This window comes from Felis catus, chromosome D4 (genome assembly GCF_018350175.1).
Source record: "Felis catus isolate Fca126 chromosome D4, F.catus_Fca126_mat1.0, whole genome shotgun sequence".
Taxonomy (NCBI): Eukaryota; Metazoa; Chordata; class Mammalia; order Carnivora; family Felidae; genus Felis; species Felis catus.
The window spans coordinates 59,762,667-59,781,088 of record NC_058380.1 but is presented as its reverse complement, the minus strand read 5'-3'; the positions used below and the strand labels follow the sequence as shown (position 1 = coordinate 59,781,088).

Below are 18,422 nucleotides of genomic sequence, written 5' to 3'. Positions count from 1 at the left end.
CTCAGTTTGTTCTCAATTTTTAAGAGTCTCTTATGCTTTGGCTCTCTCCCACTCTAACCTCTTTTTTTTTTTCCTTCCCCCCATGGGTTTCTGTTAAGTTTCTCAGGATCCACATAAGAGTGAAACCATATGGTATCTGTCTTTCTCTGCATGGCTTATTTCACTTAGCATCACACTCTCCGGTTCCATCCACGTTGCTACAAAGGGCCATATTTTGTTCTTTCTCATTGCCCTGTAGTACTCCAATGTGTATATAAACCACAATTTCTTTATCCATTCATCAGTTGATGGACATTTAGGCTCTTTCCATAATTTGGCTATTGTTGAGAGTGCTGCTATAAACATTGGGGTGCTAGTGCCCCTATGCATCAGTACTCCTGTATCCCTTGAGAACCCATCACTTTCTAATTATTATACTATTATCTATGCTCCTGAAGTTATTTACATCTCTTGCATGTGTATGATGGAAACTATGTTATGGCGTGCTACTGAGTTATCTCTTTCCACACCCATATTCAGCAACTTCATGTATGCACCTTGAAACTGGCCACAGCAGGAATATTTACACCATGCAAATAGGCCAGACACTGCAAATCAGGGCTTGCTTTATTGTTTTGTAGATTGTCTATAAAGTGACAGAGAAGGGGCACCTGGGTGGCTCAGTCGGTTAAGTGTCTGACTCTTGGTTTCCACACAGGTCGTGATCTCACAGTTCGTGAGTTCGAGCCCCGCATCAGGCTCCGCGCTGACGGTGCAGAGCTTGCTTGGGATTCTCTCTCTCCCTCTCTGTCTCTGCCCCCCACCCTGCGTGCACTCTCCCTCTCTCTCAAAAATAAATAAACATTTAAAAAAAGTGACAGAGAAAATGTTAATAATGCAGATTACATTTAAACCTATGTTTGTAGCTATTACACTGTGAATAACAGGAAAAAAAAATTGAAGAAGTATTCTCCCAGAATTCAAAAACTCTTATCCTATCTAGGAAATGGTTTCTCTCGATTGATGAATGAGGGAAGTTTTGACCTAACCCTTGCCTTCATTGTTTCACATTTGTCTTACTCATTAGTGTAAACAAAAATATCAAATAACATTCATGTTGAAACTATGCTCATTCGTCAACTACAGGTTGGCTATAGATAAAAGAGTTGAGTAAAAATCGATGAAAGCATTCCGCAAGAATTAATTGATTCTATGGAACCTGTAATAAAGAGCATTGTATATCTCATTACCTGTGAGTTGTGTGATACATCCATTACATCAGTATAATTTATATTAAATATATATACGTATTTTTCTCAGACAGCCAGTTGTTACACATTCCTGGCACACCGCTGGGCAGATGTGGCCCTGGCTCTGGGCACAGACAAAAATAAGGAGGCTGTTCAAGTTTGTAAACTGGTCTGAATATAAACTAAGCTTTGGGAGAAAGGTAAGTTTAGAGGAAAAAACACAGGACAGAGCCAGTGCTCCAACCAACCCTCTTCTCCCATGCTCTGCAAAATGAGGAGTTTGGCCCCGTTCAGTGTTCTTAAGTTTTCTGACTACGAGCCATAGCTGTGGTCAAGTACACACTATAGCCATGACCCAGTTCATGTGTGTGCGTGTACACACAGCCGTGCACAAACATGCAGAACAAATTTTCGTAACACAATACCCTTCATATCCTCTACTATTTTTAATCTGATTCAATTCTATTCATTTTGTTCTGGTCCATTCCATTTTGTAAAGTGCTGGTCATAACCGTTAAATTAATTTTACAGCCCACTAATGGTTGTCCATCAGCCGTTTGAAACCCTGACCATGAGGTGATTGCCGGGCCCGGGGCGCACCATCCCCGAAGGCCTCTGACTCACTGCACCTTCTGCAAGTATTTGTCCTTGTACGGAGGGGTTCCCAAACACCAGGCCTTGCTCTGACGTGTAACAGCAGGTGAGGTCATCTGGAAACTCTTTAGCCCTTATCACCTGCCCTTAGGGGTGTTGCACCAGCCTCCTGCCCTGGCTCGTCTCCCTGGTGCCAGAGTCCGTCCCTCCAGCCTCTTTGGGAAGGACCCCCCACCCCCACTCCTTAGCCTCATCGCTCTCTGGCACTCATCACTTCCTGCTGCAGGGGCCTTCTTCAGGCCTCGGCTTTCACTTTTAGCCTGGGCTGTTCCAAAGCAAGAAGCATTTCGCTCAGCTTTAAATTCCAACCATCTTCCACTCCAGCCCTACCCCCAGCTTCTGACTTGGGACAGGTACATACATAACAAATCCAAGTAGGTGCCGAATGAATGAATGAATGAATGAGTGAAAAGACGGAAAGAAGGAAGGAAGGAAGGAAGGAAGGAAGGAAGGAAGGAAGGAAGGAAGGAAGGAAGGAAGGAAGGAAGGAAAGAAGGGGGAGGAGGGGAGGGAGACTGAGAAACCGGCAGTGCTGGGTGCGGTGGACACGCGTATGGCACAGCTGCCTCCTGTCCACCCCTGAGATAGAACATTCATCCACTCAGTCAGGATCACAGACACCCACCTGGTCACCTAGAAGCTCTGGAATCCAGCCCCTTCAGATGCTTGAATGCCTTTTAGGACGTTCCCCAGCCCCACACCCACACTCGGGCAGCACTTCCAGGGGTAGGAATCCTCTCCAACCCTTCCATCTCACGGGGCCTAGAGGAAAAGCACAGGGAGCCAGGCAGACCTGAGAGCGAGCCCAGCCCCCTCCCCCCACCCCCCAGCAGCCGTGTGATGGTGGGTGAGCCATGCCTTCTCCGGGCCTTACTCTCCTCCTCCTGAAAGTGGATCTAATGCCTCCTTTCCAGGCTGCCTGATGATCAGACACAGTGAGAGTCAAGTGCTCGCCTCATGCTCAATGAGAACTGATCTTCTTTTCCATCCCCTTCCCACTTCTGCACAGCTCTGACCAAAGATAAGGGATTTGCCTTATGTTGGGCTGAAAAGGAACTCTCCCAGGCTCCATTTCTACCTCCTCAGACCCCAGACCCTGTCTGCTCCTCTGTCCCTGGAGAGTCTGCTGCCAGCCCTTCCCAATCCAGTGCATGGCACGGGCAGCCAGCCTGGCCCCCCGCGAGGCACCGGGGTGTCGGGGACTCTTCTGCCCTTGGCCCCTGACCCTGCAGTCAGCTGAATCGAAGTCCTTCACCTGGTTAACCAGTAGCCATGGCAGCTGCCCACGCCTGACCCCATGACCCGTCTCCCATTTCCATGCTGCTAGCAGGGTGACCCAAAGCACAGCACCTTTGCCCAGAACAGCCCCGCCGCCCTCTAGACCCACCCGCTTCTGAGACCCTCATGTAAGAGGACTGGCCGGGAACAACTGCCTCCAGGCCACCTGGCTCTGCTGCTGAGCGCCTTGGCTCCTTAGGCTCAGAGGGCCTGTGGGTCTCAGTCTGGCCACTTGTGAATGGAGAAGGCTGAACTGCTTGGGACACGGCCCACTGTCATAGCACCCAGGCCACTGCTTAGAAGTGTCTTTTCCTGGGTCTGTGTCCCCACTGGATGGGGGGCTCCCTGGGGACGGACACCCTTCTCATGCATCTCCGCATGCCCAGCTCCTGGCTCAGCATGTGGCACCAGTAGGTGCTCACTAACGTTCCCTAAGTGGGTAGAGGGACAGATAACATTTCTCAAGGGCCCACTGTGCCCCAAGCTATGCTTTAGGGGCTACACATTTATTAACTAACTTCATCCTCCTGACAGTCCTGTGACAGAGGTACTATTATCAGCCCATTTCACAGATAAGAAAACTGAGGCACTGAATGATCAGGAAGCTCATCCAAGCCTACTCAGCTAATAAGTGGAGGAGCCAGCAGGACTTGAACCCTAGCAATGTGGACCCTCACATAGGTACTTTCTGACTCACATTCTAGGACCTTTCAATGTAATTTTCCACTCCTGTGGCCAGGGTAATGTGGATTCTGTCAGATGAAGACAAGAGGCTCATGGGGGCTTGTGAAGAGTTGACTTTGTGTGCGGGTCATTTGTGCACAGCTTCTAGAATTCCATGGGGGAAAGCAAACTTCCTTTCAAAACTGAAATCCATGATGAGATGCTGGGTTGCCTGGAAGAGGGGGTGCCCCTGAAACAAGACTGGCCATGGAATTTGGCAATGGGAATACGTACATGGGTTTAATATACTAGTCCCTCTTCTTTTGTATAAATATACATACTTCCAATTTTAAAACTTTAAATTGTTTAAATAAGATAAAATTAAGCCCAGGACTATCATAAAACCCACAGAGGCAGCCACCTTGCCGACAGATCTCTTGTTTTCTTCCCAGCCCCACAACCCCACTTCAGGCCTGCCTCTGACAGCCTTTCCAGAAAGTCCTATGTGTCTTCTGTGTGATTCCCTCTTACTCCTTGATGCTTTGCCTCTGTCAATTTCTGTGGCTCTCTGGGAATCAGGAGAAATACATACACATCCTGTTTTTATTCCATTTTTTTCCCCAGAGCTATCTCCTCTGTGTGTCCAAATCCATTTCCTTCTCTTTGGCCTTGACTGTGCCCATTCATTTTGACCTTGTTGTACCACTAGAAGTGGTCAGCCCTAGGTCAGTAACCTCCTTTTGAGGGCATGTATGGGGTGTTTTCATGCTCAAGTGAGACCTCAGATCTGTCTGGAGGGAAGAGCCTGGGATTTGGAATCAAAGAACTTGCAACCTGGGGTGAATCATTTGTCCTTCTGAAGCCTCAGTTGCTTGTCTGTGGAATGGGTGGAATTCCATCACTTCCCTGTATTATTTAAAGAATGGGTATGGGGGTGCCTGGGTGGCTCAGTCAGTTAAGCGTCCGACTCTTGATTTCGGCTCAGGTCATGATCTCATGGTTCATGGGATCGAGCCCTGCCATAGGGCTCTCACTGACAGTGCAGAGCCTGCTTGGGATTTTCTCTCCTTCTATCTCTCTCTGCCCCTCTCCCATTCATGTGCACACACAAGCACTCCCTCTCTCTCTCTCAAGATAAATAAACTTTAAAGAAAATTTTTTTAAAAGAATGGGTATGAAAGGTGCCTTGTTAACTGAGGCCTGCATCCCCCTTCCCTGCAGCTGCTTCTCCCAGATGCTGTTCCACAAGCTAGAGGTAGATTTCAAGCAGCAGCCTGGCCCCCAGGGGAGCCCGGGGGCACTCTCCTAGGGTAGCACCAGCATTATTGAGAGACACAGAAGCCATTGTACAAAAAAGCTGGACACCCTGGCTGGGTGCCCCGGGTCCACCAGTGTCTCAGAGAGACAGAATCAGCTTGGCCAGGTTGGGAACAGAGCTCTCTACTGGGGCATGAGCCATGGGATGGTCCCCTGTGCCAAGCTACGGGCACCATGGGGAAGATTGGGGCTTTACGGTCTACACAGCGTTCTCATCCCCGAGGTCTTGCTGGATCCTTAGAGAGCGAGGTTCAGAAACAGGCTGTCACTTGTCCATAGGGGGACTCAAACACAGATACTAACGTGAAGCTGTGAGGATCAGAGATGAGGTATTAATTGGCCTTTTGGGTCTTTATTCCATTTTCTCCCATGACCCCCCTGTTTGTCCCTCTGTGTCCAGGTCTCTGCTTCCTCTCCTCTGCTTTCACCTTGCCCGTTCATTTTGAGCTTACTGTAAAGCTAGGAATGGTCAGCCTGGCTGGGCACCCTGCTTCAGACGGTGAGTATGGGGGGGGGGGTTGCACCCATGTCTGAGAAGTTCAGAGAGAGTTGCCACAAAAAAATGTATGACTGAAGAAGATAAAAGCCCCTTTTTGTACTCCCTACTCTATTAAACGTCCAATAAAGCAACGTTCATTTTCATTTCTTCTCCCTTAATAAAATAACAGTAATATTAGGTACCGTTTATTGAAGGTTCATCCTGTGCTAGGCATGGGGCTACGGTTTTATAATTATTATCTCACTTAATCCTTTCACAGCCTGTGCAGCAAGGACTATTATTCCCACTTCATGGATGGGAAAACTGAGGCTTTGGAGAGGTGAAGTAAATACCCATAGTCACTCAGCTTGCAAGTGGCAGAGCTGGAATTTGAAACCTTTGTATATTTTCTAAACAGGAAACAGACTTACACATTAAAATTACATGAAGACATTGATAAAGGTTCTGTGTCTGGGGTCCTCAGAGAACACAGTGACCCCCTACTCTTCACTGGGCAGACAAATCTGGATGATGTGCTCAGGCCTGAGCCCTGTCCTATAAGAAGAGCCGGACAAGCCAGCCTGGGATCCGGGGAGATGACCATGATAAAGAGGCGGTCCTGGGAGGAGTTCATGGAGGCCGTGGAGGGCATGGGGCTGATTTTGAAAGAATGTCCGGGGCCCAGATGGTACCGGGCCCATGGGGTGGGCCACATTCTCGGGGTCCAGCTCAGACTTTTATTCTGAGTCCAGACCATATAGCCAATTGCCTGCCTCCTGGTCATCTTGTGTGGGATGTCCCGTGGCACTCCACCCTAACATGTCCCAACTGAACAGTCCTGCCAATCTGTTCCTCCTTAGGGAACCTCATGTCGGGAATGGCACCACTGTCCACCCATTAGGCCAAGCCAGAGACGCAGAGGCACACTCTCCAACACACCCCCAGATCAAGCCCTGTCAGGTAGACCCTCCAGTCCCTGCTGAATCCAGACATGTCTCCGTCCCCAAAGCCACCACCACAGTCTAGGCTCCCCTCACCCTCACCTGGACTTCAGGGTCAAATCCCTGCCACGTCCCATACCTCCCGCACTGCCCCCTCATCCCTCCTCCACCCTGTGACCAGAGGGACCTTCCTGAAGTCCACATCCAGCGACACACCCCTGCTCCCTCTTAGCCCTTCCCTCCCAGCCCAAGGAGCCCAGCTGGAATGAGGGGAGAAAGAGACCAGTGCCCTCAGGCTTCCTAATTCGTGTCCCCCAGCACCTAGCTGACTCTCCTTTCTGTCCACCTGTCCTTCAGGCCACCTTCTGGTCTATTTCCTGTCCCATGTCCTTCTCCACCCACTGCCCTCACGCTTTGTCCCTCCTTCCCTGTGCCCAGGACTCCAGGTACAGGTATGCCCCACTTTTCAAAAGTTTACATTATGCCACTTTGCTTTTATAAACAACATACACTACTACTTGTTTTCACTAACCGAAAGAAATCCAAAGAGGATTTTCCCCTTTATGAGAAAAGGCCAAAAGCAAAAATAGTGTTCGGTGTTTGTTTTACAACGAGCCATTATAGAAGCAGCAGGCACCCCAGTAGGGAGATGGGTCCCACCAAGCTCCTTCCCCAGGGAGCACACTCAGCATCTCCACCAAGCCGCCAGAGCTTTGAACTGTCTGTGAGCATTGGTACTTCATCTCCATCTATTTTTGTGCACCTGTTGGCAAGATGTGTCCGAAGGCAACAGAAAAGCCTAAGAGAGGTTATTTTTGGGGTCTGGGAATGCTTAAAAATGTTTCCACGTAATGGCTTGATAGCATTCTGGCTCATGAAAGGTTTCATAGGAAGGAAGCTCTACCCGCAGACAGTGGGGAAACCCTCACCTGCTTTCCCAAGGGACTCCCATTAGACAGTCTAGACTCCGTCTGTCTTTCCACGATGCCTCTTCTGTCTCTCACCCTCCATGGCATCCCTAGACGATCTAACCAGACACACGACAACACCAGAAAGTGACAGTTCTACTTTCTGTCATATTTTGGGCTAGTCTTTTCAGGTCTTTTAAGACTTAAGTGAGATTAAAAAAATTTTTTTTAATTAAATATTTAAGTTTCAATGTTTGGCTGGAGACAAGTTTCAATGTGAGAATTCTTAATTCCTGGCATTTGTACAGGACTTCACAGACCTCAAATCCTTTCACATTCTTTTTTCACATGATCTTCACAAAGCTGGGGATATTACACTTGACTTACAGGTGAGGAAACTGAGGTTTTCAGATTTCCCAGAAACTACAGAGCCAGGATTCCAACTCAGGTCTTTCAACACCGTATCTGGGCTCTTCCCATTCTACTCTGGCTCCAAACTGAAGATAAACAGAAACCTGTTCATTGACCCAGGAACCCATCCATGGTTTCTTCCCACACATATAAACCTAACTAAACCTATAAACCAACTATAACCACATATATATAACCCACACATATAAACCTAACTAAACCTATAAACCAACTAAACCTATGCCTTTCTCCCAGCTTCCATGAATCACCGACATCAAAGAAGACAGTTGCCATGAACATGTGGTTGTCCTGTGTGACTTGTGTGTCCTGTGTGTCCCGTGTGACCTGATAACTCACCTGGAGTTTGCAGAAATCATCTTGGTGGGAAAGCACCGCCTGTGGTCCCAGTGAGCGATCTCCTTCTCTGGATTGTTCTTTGAGCTTCTCTGGCCTCTTGGTTATTGACTGCTTCTGATATTCTGGTGTTCTGCCCAGTTCTCTTCACAGCACCCAAAAACCTCAGAGAAAAGGCAAACATCCAGTCAAATATTTACCAGAGAAATGGAAGCAGGCAGGCGGCCTTCTTCCTTGTTTCAGAACATAACTGGTTATTTTTCTGCCCTTCCTCCTCTTCTCCTGCAAAGCAGGAACATCCCTCCTATTTCCTCTCTCCTGGACACTTGCTATCTCTTTTAGCCCCCTCGTGTGGGCAGTGGGCCCCCTGAGCTATCAGAACTTTGCCCAGCAGCAAAGGCCTCTTTGGCTAGCTATAAAAATTATGACAGGTAATAAAGTAGGACTCTGCCTCAAGGCAATAAAGTGGGAAACTAGGACCACGGGCTTCAAGATTCTCCTTGGAAACAAGGTCACCCATTGCTGGGAGAAGAGGCTGGAGACAAGTTCAAAACTGAACCCCACCCATGCAACAGAACCAGCTAGCTGTCCACCAGGATTCCTGTTCCCTTTTCATAAAGTGAGGCTGCTGCTTGGAAGCATCTGTCCAGCCAGGGCCACACTCCCCAGGCCCCGGCATCTAGGAACAGACATGGGACTAAGGCTCACCAATGGAATGTGAGCAGAGATGATAGGAGTTACTTCTGGGCCAAAGCAAGTGTGTCTTTACTACCTTCTTCTCCATCTGCTGGTTTTGGACTCAAACACCCTAAAGCAATGGGATGGAAGGAGCCTGGGTTCCTGAGTCGCTATGTAGAGGAATCTGTCCTCTGCACCAACTGTCCTCTCACACACTGGTCCGTGAGCAAGAAATGAAGTTCTACTGCAATAAGCCAGCAAGCGTGGGCTTATTCATTATAGCAAATGTTGCCCTAGCTGATGCGGCACAGAATATGGAGGGCTTGTAAGCATCATGGGGTCCAAGTCCTTTATTTGAAGGGCAAGCAAACTAAGGCTTAGGAGGGGAAGTGTACTCACGGGATTGGCCAAGCCTCAGAAAGCCTGCCATGCCCGCAGAGCTGTGCCAAGGGCATGAGCAGACGCCCTGGTGCCACAGGACTCTGCCCCAGGGCACTGCCCACCGGACCAGGTGCCGGGCCCAAGAGCAGCCTGTCATAAACTATGTCAACCTATTATCTGTGATGGACACTCTGCCCAGCAGACCATCTGTCTTGGGAGGCTGACCTTGAGACACAGAGCAAGAGTGAAGCACTTGTCAGCGGGACCAAGAACCAAATAACACACACAGAGATGCAGGAATATAAGGCGTGGCTGCATCCTGATCGGGGCAGAGCATGCCTCTTGCTGCTGAGGATGAATTAAGATTTCCCAGTTACCACAATGGCCATGGATTCTCAATGGCCACACTGTTCCCAAATGGTCTTCCAGGCCAAACGGGAACTAGACCCCAGATGTCCCCGTCTGTCAGTTCACCACATCCATCAGCTCCTAGGCCAGGTAATGGCCCCACCACGCTCTCATCCCCCATAAGTTTTCTGTGGCTCCTCCCCTGGTCTCGCTCCATTCATTCTGCCTCCCAGTGGTTCTCACCCATCCCTTCACCTCTGTGTGGGAGGGCTGGCTTCCTCCTTTCCCTTCCGCCTGCTCGGAGGAGGTGGTGTTCGGGATGGGGCAGCCACAATGCAGAAGGAGCCTGGGGCCCTGCATCAACACTAGGAGACAAGGACCTTCCTCACCCTTGCCAAGCGCCCTCCCATGGCCTGCACTCCTGCCCCTGGCATTCCAAACCTTCCAAGGAGTTGCTTCAACCTGCCTTTCCAGCCTGATCTCCACTAGTTTCCTGCACACATTACACTTTTTGTGAGTTGCCAATCTGTCACTAAACACAGCCTTTCACACTTCTCTGGATCTTTCAGAAGGAACAGAGTCCACTCAAGTTGCCTTTAGCCAGCTGGGTTTCCTAATACTCCCCCACAGGGGTTTGGGACCCAACCTGGGAATGGGCTAGAAACTGAAGCCACTCTTGGGAACGGTCCCTCCACGCCCGTGGCTGAGGGGTCTTTCTCGTCTCTCTCTCTCTCTTCCTTTTGGCATTTTTGCTTCAATCTCTTTCATGGTTCAGCACATTTGCTTTTTTATGGTCTCTGCTCTCTTGTGGCTTCAACTCACCACTGCTGACTACCCCCCTCCTTTGCAGGGTACCCCAGTTCTAACCGATAACAGAAAGGCTCTGCCCCAGTTTCTCTTTATCCCCAAGTAGGTCACAGGCCAGTCTACGTTCTTCTGTCTTTGGTTCAGTCTTACAGCCCTTTCTTACTTTGCTAAGGGCTGCCATAAAAAATACCACCACACAGTGGGGCTTACCCAACAGAAATTTATTCTTTCACAATTCTGGAAGCTAGGTGTCCAAGATCAAGGTATCAGCAAGTTTGGTTTCTATTGAGGCCTCTCAGTTTGGCTTGCAGAGTGCTGCCTTCCCACTGTCCTCACGTGGCCTCTCCCCTGTACCTGTGTGTCCCTGGTGTCTTAATTTCCTCTTCTTAGGAGGACACAAATCAGATTGGGTTTGGCCCATCCTAATGGCCTCATTTTAATTTTAACTACTTCTTTAGAAGTTCCAATCTTCAAACACACCCTAAAATACTGGGGTTAGGGCTTCAACATGTGAATTGGAGGGGCGGACATAATTCAGTCCATAACACCCCTGGTCTGATCACCTATGGTAGAGTGGGAGAGGATCATGCAGGGAGCAAACAGACACCACAACTGACAAGTTCAGGCCATATGTGTTTGATCTCTTCACTCCTACGTGGACCACCTTCTCCCCCTCCTGCTTATCACCAGAGTTTTTGTTCAGTAAGTCCTAGTTCAAGCATAATATCTGTCACCAAGTGTCTCCTGGTCACTATGGTGTAATCTTCCTTTTCTTGATGTGGTCTACATCTCTTTTATGGCACATATGGAGGCCTTCTTTATTTGCTATGTAACACATATTTATGGAGAAGCACTCAGCTGCAGGGATTTTGAGTGCGAACTTTGGGGCCAGCTCCGTTGGGTCCTAGCTGGATAATTCTGACCAAGTTACTGTTAACCTCTCTGATTTTCAGTTTAATCTGAGATAAGGTATTCATGCTGCATGGTCATATGAAGTTGAAATGGGTTAATTCACATAAAACATTTAGGAGGGTGCGTGACACATATTAAGCACTCAATGAACCTCAGCCACCTGGGGACACCTACTCTCTGCTGGGTACTGACTGGGACGCAGAGTATACAGTCACATCACAGGTCACTGTGTCTGAGTCTCAGCTCCCCTCATAGATCATAGTGGCTTTAAAGCCATGACTAGATCTGGTTCAATGCATCTGGGATACAGGGGAGGCCTTGTAAATGCTTATTCTCAAAATTGAAAAAAATGAAAGGAAAATGAAAAAGTCAGAGACATATGAGGATCGGGTCCAATATAACTCTGTTATTGGATGTCCAGAAACAAAGAAACACTGGAAATGTGTTTCCTTGAAAACAAGGCCCTCTCCTTCCCTGGAAGAAGCAGTTCTTGGTGCATTCATGCCACATGGTTCAGAGAAAAGAACTGCAAAGTGAGCTCCTTCCAGACACAAGGAGATGCTATCTCTTCCGGGAGAGCCCATCTTCCAGGTGCTTCCCGGCTCCAGTGTCTGGGCTTCAAATGAGTATTTTAAATTCTTGGATTATAATAGTGGTTTCCCTCAATTCTACAATCCTCTCTTTACACTATTAAGGAAGGGTCATTACTGAATTGCCACCAACTGCCCTGGGGAGGCTGGGAAGGCAGCCACTTTAAAGTGGGAGAAAGACTAAAACAGTTGTTTTAAAATGCTCAAGTTCAGCAAAATTTCATCCATAGTAATAGGGACCTGTTTCTAAGGAATTACGATGCTCCAGACATGACCCCTTTGAACCTGGACACAACCCTGTATGATAGATTTAATTTACCCTCCCTCACATTTTTTCATTTTAGTGTTGAATCTAACTAAAGAACTTGACGTCTAATTGTACAACATTTCAACATCTGATTTCCCTCTACCGTTCTAACTTATGCAACCTTTCTGAATATTGCTTCTTCTATCCAATGCACATCAACACACATCTATCCCTTTTGAAGTTTGAGGGCATTTGGATACTTCTGCTGAGTTCATCCAAGTTATCGATAAAAACCCTGAATAGAATAGAGCCCTATAGCACTCCACTAGAGACCTTTTCTCGGGAGCTACGTAATGGTGCTGCGGTTGGCAGAGAGTGAGGAAAGAACCCAGGTTAGACAGACTTACTATCTTGCAACCATGTATTTAGCAGGGTTCAGAGTTCTGGTGACATGACAGAAGGGAATCCAGCAGCACCTCACAAAGGCCATGCTTATTTCCTGAGCATTGGGAGCTTATCACAGAACAGCCTCTATTTATCCCAAAGACATATGGACAGCTTAATTATTAAATTTAGAAACAGAAGAACCCAGATATCCAGATGATCTAGTGCAATTTCTTCATTAAGTAACAGTGATGACTTTTGGGAGCGGGTATGACCCCCGACTAGGGACAATTTTTCTCACTTTGAAAAAGAATGAAATGAAATTTATAGTCTGATCCTGTCTCCTCTCTGTCACAAATAAGCCTGGCTCCTCCTGCTGGTAGAATAAAGACAAACTCCTTAACAGGGCATTCAGTGACCTTTGTGACTTTGGCCTGTATCTTCCTGGACTAGACTCAACTCTCGATAAGTCCACAGGATATCTGGACTGACCACACAGGTACCATCCGCCAACCCTGCCCTCACCCATTCATTCATGTCACAATATTTACGAAGTACCTGTGTGCCAAGAAGTGTGCCAGTCTCTGAGGATAGGTGCTCTAGGGACATACCTTGGGCCCTCTTCCCATGTTGGCCAAGATCTTGGCTCAAGAACAGTGTCCTCCCTGAGGAAGGTTTTGGTGCTTTGCAACTGACCACAGATGGAATGCAGACAATGAAATTATTGCACAAGAAGGCAGACTGGGTCAAGGTGCTGGGCTGGAGCTGCGCAGGAACAGCCCGGAGCAGCAGACCGACCCTGCAAAGGCTATTTCCATAGCACCAGGAGAGGGACCCATTTAAACTGAAGGCAAACCACATACTGGAAAAGGAGTTCTGGGCCAGGACACCCAGAGACCTGGGTCCTCGCCCCAGCTCTGCTCTGGTTCTGCAGGGTTCTGTAACTTGGAGTAAGTTTCTTCCCATCCTGTGCTTCAGTAACACCCCTCTGTGAAGTGAGGATGTCAGAGGTGGTCTCTAAAGACCCTTTCTCCCTACTTGACCCAGCTCAGATATCACCTCTGTGAAGCCTTCCCTGATCTCCCTCAAGAACCCCATTGCTTCAGGGAGGGAGACTCATACCTCTGAGCACACAGTGATTATCTGCATCCATTTCTGTTCTCTCCTCCTAACCGAGAGTGCTTTATCTCAGCACGTTGGTTCATTTGAATTATTAGGAAGTATAGAGGGGGAACTAATGAATGAGGAATGTTATTGCTAGGTCTGTAATCCCTGCATTGTCCACCAGGTGGCAATGTGCACAGGTGGCCACAACACAAACCTTGCGTTTGGTAGAAGCTCTGGGAAAAGATGCTGAAGAGAACAGAGAACCAGGAAGGACTCTCCTCAAAGACTTATCCTCTGATTGTTCAGTGCGTATTTCCCATCCCTTTTCACCCCACACCTTTAAAGTGTCAGTCTGTCAGACAGCCACACAGGCCTGAGCTACTGGCCTGGATTCCATGTTTCCAAGCTTCTCAGCTGGCTGAGCCAGGACAGTGATCTGGCCCTCACTGACCTTCCTGGCCTCTGCACTCTCCACAGCACCGCAGCTGGGCTGAGACTTCTCCTCGTTCCTGGCTGTGTTCTCTCTGGTCTTCATGCTTTCAGCCACACAGCTTTCCCTCTCTCTAGACAACGTTTTACTGGCTCCTCAAGGACCAGTTTAGGGAACATGTTTTCCCCAAGCACTCTTTTCCCCAAGCACTTTTCTGAACTAGCGTTTATTTATTGCCTCCAATCTGCCTTCCTGAGGCCACCTTCTTGAGCACACAGCACCTGGCTTACTCATCTACCCCGCCCCCCACCCCGGTACCCCGCGCAGGCCTGGCAAGCAGTAGCAGGCCCTCTGAGAGATTGTTGAATGAAAATGAATCAGTGAATCTACAAATTAGGGATGTGATGCAGCAGGATGAACAGAGAACCATCTCCCCTGCAACAGGGAGACATCCGAGAAGAGAATAAGAAAAACACAACTACAGTTGACCCTTGAACAGCGTGGAGGGGTTAGGGGCACTGACCATCTGCAGAGTTGAAAACCTGCATAGTTTGGGAGTTTGACTCCCTGAAACTTAACTACTAATAGCCTACTGTTGATCAGAAGCCTTACCAATAACATGGTCAACTAACACATATTCTATATGCCATGAATTGACATATAAAAATTATATGTCATTGAATACTGTATTCTTGCAATAAAGTAAGCTAGAGAAAAGAAAATGTTATTAAGAAAACCACAAGGAAAACACATTTACAGCACTATACTATAAAAAATCTGCATACAAGTGGATCTGCACGGTTCAAATCCATGTTGCTCAAGGGTCAACTGTACATTTCTATATTGACACTGGCTCCAGAAGAGACCAAATGCTCCTTAGCACAATAATGACATACTATTACTTTGAAAGGAGCAGAGCTAAGGGCATGTTAAAAGGAGACAAATGCTTTCCTCAAGTGAGACTAGACTGTGCTGTCTTCTAAGAAAATGAATCCTCCCCGTGGCAAGGTGACTCCTCCTTCAATTATTTATGAGGAAGCTGATGGCAGCTGCTAACTCTCCAGGTGAAAAGGTAAAGTTCAAGGGGCTTTCACCCGGCCCTGCCTCTTATAATAGCCCTGACTCCACATGTCACAGAACTCATGTGGAGATTCTGCCAGTTGCCAATGCGTCTCTTCTATGCAGGACCTGGGAAGTAACCACAGGGGGGTTCACTGTGATTTGAATGTGGGCCCTGAGTGAGGCAATGCCCCTTCCTTTCACTATGGGCTACAGGGAGCCACTCTAGTAAATGGACAGATATCCTTCTAGTTAGGCCTTAGGGAGGATTTATAGAATTTGAATAGCATCCTTCTGCAAGGGGACCTGACCTCTTCTACATTAGGTCTGAAAACTGGATAAGACACCCTGGTGATTCAAATCAGCTTTTGGACACCAGTTTTCCTATTGTGTGCAGCAAGTAACATTTTAGGAGGATGTCCACTCTTTCTTTCCTAGGGACACTGTGACAACCAGACACTGCCAAAGATCCCTGTGAGTCAAAACAAGGATGTCACCTCATCCTACTGGCCATCATGGTAGCTGCACCCTGCTATGTCTTTGGCAGTTAAGTGCTGCCACTTGGCTTCTGCTCCTCTGCAATCCCACCATCCCTAGGGGACATCTCAAGGGTGGCATCTCTCAATCATATATGCCAACAGAGGAGAGCACACACCGAGCTTTTCAAGGATACCAGAACTCCCCTTGTTAATGAACTTCCCAATGTCATAGGAGAGATGTCCTCTGGAGCCCCTTGGGGAATGTAGTGGGTGGTTATGCAGGGTGTCCGTAATTCATTTATTTCAAGATCTTCCCTAAGCCTTTTTTATTTCTTCCTTTACAACACACTAGGGAAGTACTGGTATCTCAACTTAACTGATTACAGATCATCATTAAGCCTCAGTTTCATTTAAGCAGCTAAGTAAACTATACAGTCACCCCCAGCTACACCAACCAAAACACTGAACCCAGAACACCCGCATCAACTCAATCAAGAGTTATACTCTGTCCTCTTTGGTCTTTCACCCTTAGAATCCATTCCTGCACATACTCCCCAACTTGCTGCAATGTAATTTAGCAAAATCCTGACATTTTTGTGGTATAAACGCTCTATCTTTTCAGATTAGACTTTGTATTTGCCCTGCTCAAGCATGTGGAACTCCGATGCCAGTTGAGAGTCTAGTGGCCACAAGAGGCAGGTGGGGTAAGTCTTTTGTGTGTGTGTGTGTGTGTGTGTGTGTGTGTGTGTGTGTGTGTGTTTATTTTTGAGACAGAGAGAGAGAGAGAGAGAGAAAGAGAGTGCATGAGTGGGGAAGGGACAGAGAGAGAAGACACAGAACTAGAAGCAGGTTCCAGGCTCCGCACTGTCAGCACAGAGCCCAATGCAGGGCTAGAACTCACAAACTGTGAGATCCTGACCTGAGCTAAAGTCGACGCTTAACCAACTGAGCCACCCAAGCACCCCAGGTGGGGTAGGCCTTGAAGAGAAAGGGTATGCCTTGCAAGGTAACAGCCCTGGGTAACTTCATCACAGGGTCCTTAACCAAGAGAAAGTGAATCTTCTCAGACACAATTGGCAAACTGCTTCCACTGGCAGAAAAAAAAAAGGGGGGGGGGTGCTTAGAATAACTCAAAGGCTCAAGATTCTCAACTTCATCTGCTTCATTTGAATCCACCCAGCTATCCCCATTCAAGGCCAGTACCTGCAAACAGTTGTTGTATTAATTTTTCTAGGTGTTATAGTTATGTACAGCAGGAGGACAAATCCTCTATCATATCTTGGCTGCTCAGCATGTAAATTTCCATCTTTAAAGAGCTCCACATCTGGCTATGCTCCCTCTTACACAGTATCAAATTGAAATCTGTCCCTCTATAACCCCCTCTTCCAGCATGAAAACCCACCCCTCTCTCTGCTCTGGAATGGCCCACCAGGGGCTTGGAGGCAGGGATTTTGTTTTCTCTCAGCCTGGAAGAGGGCCTTCTATGAATGGCTTGACTGTTACACTTGAGATTCAAGTCTATGGCCCATTTATGGAGAAATCTCTGCTGACCCTAACTCCTCTCCTTAGCTCCTCAGACTGGGACATTCACACTCACTTCAGCAGCTTCTGAGGATGCATGCATCCCCCCTAAGTGCAGTATGAGCTAGCCTCTCCTGTGTGCCAGCTGTGAGCAGAGAAGGTAGAAATTCACACCACAGGAACTCACTACCTGCCAGACAACAGAGGGGCCTCAACCCCCTTCCCTGCCAGGAGAACTCATCTCTTCTTTTTCCCATAATCTCATGGGGCCCACAGATGTTGCCCACAGTGTTAATTGGCACTCTGGGACCCAGAGTTCACTGGGCTATCGGCTTGCAGACAGTTTTATAGGAAAATGGACAACAATCCAAAAGGCCCCTCCATCTCTAAGAGTTCAGAAAAAGGAAAAACTGCACAGGGCAAATGAGGATTAAGGTGTAAAGGCAGGAAGAGCCATCCATACAGCTTGGTCAGCAAGTCCCTCCCTCCATCCAATGTCTTCACTTGGCCACACATCAAACTCCAGCAATCAGGACTCCCTAGGGTGTCCTGTTTGGGTCCCCTGCCAGAACTGGGCCAGGGATAGAATACACAGAGCCTGGCTTCAAGCAGAGGCCACATGAATAAATATCTGACTACAAAAACCTGGGCTACCATATCTTTCCAACATGCACTGCCCACGAACCACAGATATGCTGACGCTTGTGAGCCAGGACATTCATCACAGCATCATTTGTAGTAACAAAAGGATTGAAAACTGGCTAAATAACTGCAGGTTTTGTGCAGTTAAACGCTGGGCAAAGTTTGAAAGTCCGAGGTCAACCCAAAATAGATGACCATATCTCATCACAACCAAAGTCATTTTTAACTGTGAAGTACACCGTGACTTTAGTAGCATGCGGGGGGAGGGGGGGGGACAATTAAACAATGCTCCACTGTTTGTACAAGCCTAATCCTTTTAGGAGGATTAAGGGACATGATAGTTGGAGCTAGCTTTGGATCTGGAGACTGTACATCCAATCCGGGCGCTACCACAGCGTGCTCGGGCAAGTTCCCGCCTGGAGTGGTCTGTTTCCCCCAAGAACCCACCAGGTCTGGGAGAGTAGGTCTCAGGACATCACTCCAGCTCGGAATTGGGGCGGCCGGGAGCCCACCCCTCCGCTCCGGTCCCAGGCCGGGCAGCCGGCTGAGGCGCCCCGCGGTGGAGCCCCGGCCAATCAGCGGCCGCGGGGCGGGCCGGGTGGCG

General features: G+C 48.1%; 1 protein-coding gene across 3 annotated transcripts in view; it reads right to left on the bottom strand.

Annotated features, from left to right (window-relative positions):
• Positions 1-18,398, bottom strand: part of LOC102901088 (stimulated by retinoic acid gene 6 protein-like) — a 64,656-nt gene extending 46,258 nt beyond the window's left edge. For 2 of the 3 annotated variants that reach the window (XM_023242469.2, XM_045043023.1), the window contains exons 1-2: positions 18,266-18,398; positions 8,237-8,397 (exon numbers count right to left, since the gene is read on the bottom strand). In XM_023242469.2, coding sequence (XP_023098237.1) covers positions 8,237-8,256 — 20 coding nt within the window. In that variant the 5' untranslated portion in view covers positions 8,257-8,397; positions 18,266-18,398. Of the gene's footprint in view, positions 1-2,508; positions 2,646-8,236; positions 8,398-18,265 lie in introns of all 3 variants that reach the window. The other variant, XM_045043022.1, reaches the window with a different exon arrangement.
• Between the last annotated feature and the right edge of the window lie 24 nt (positions 18,399-18,422).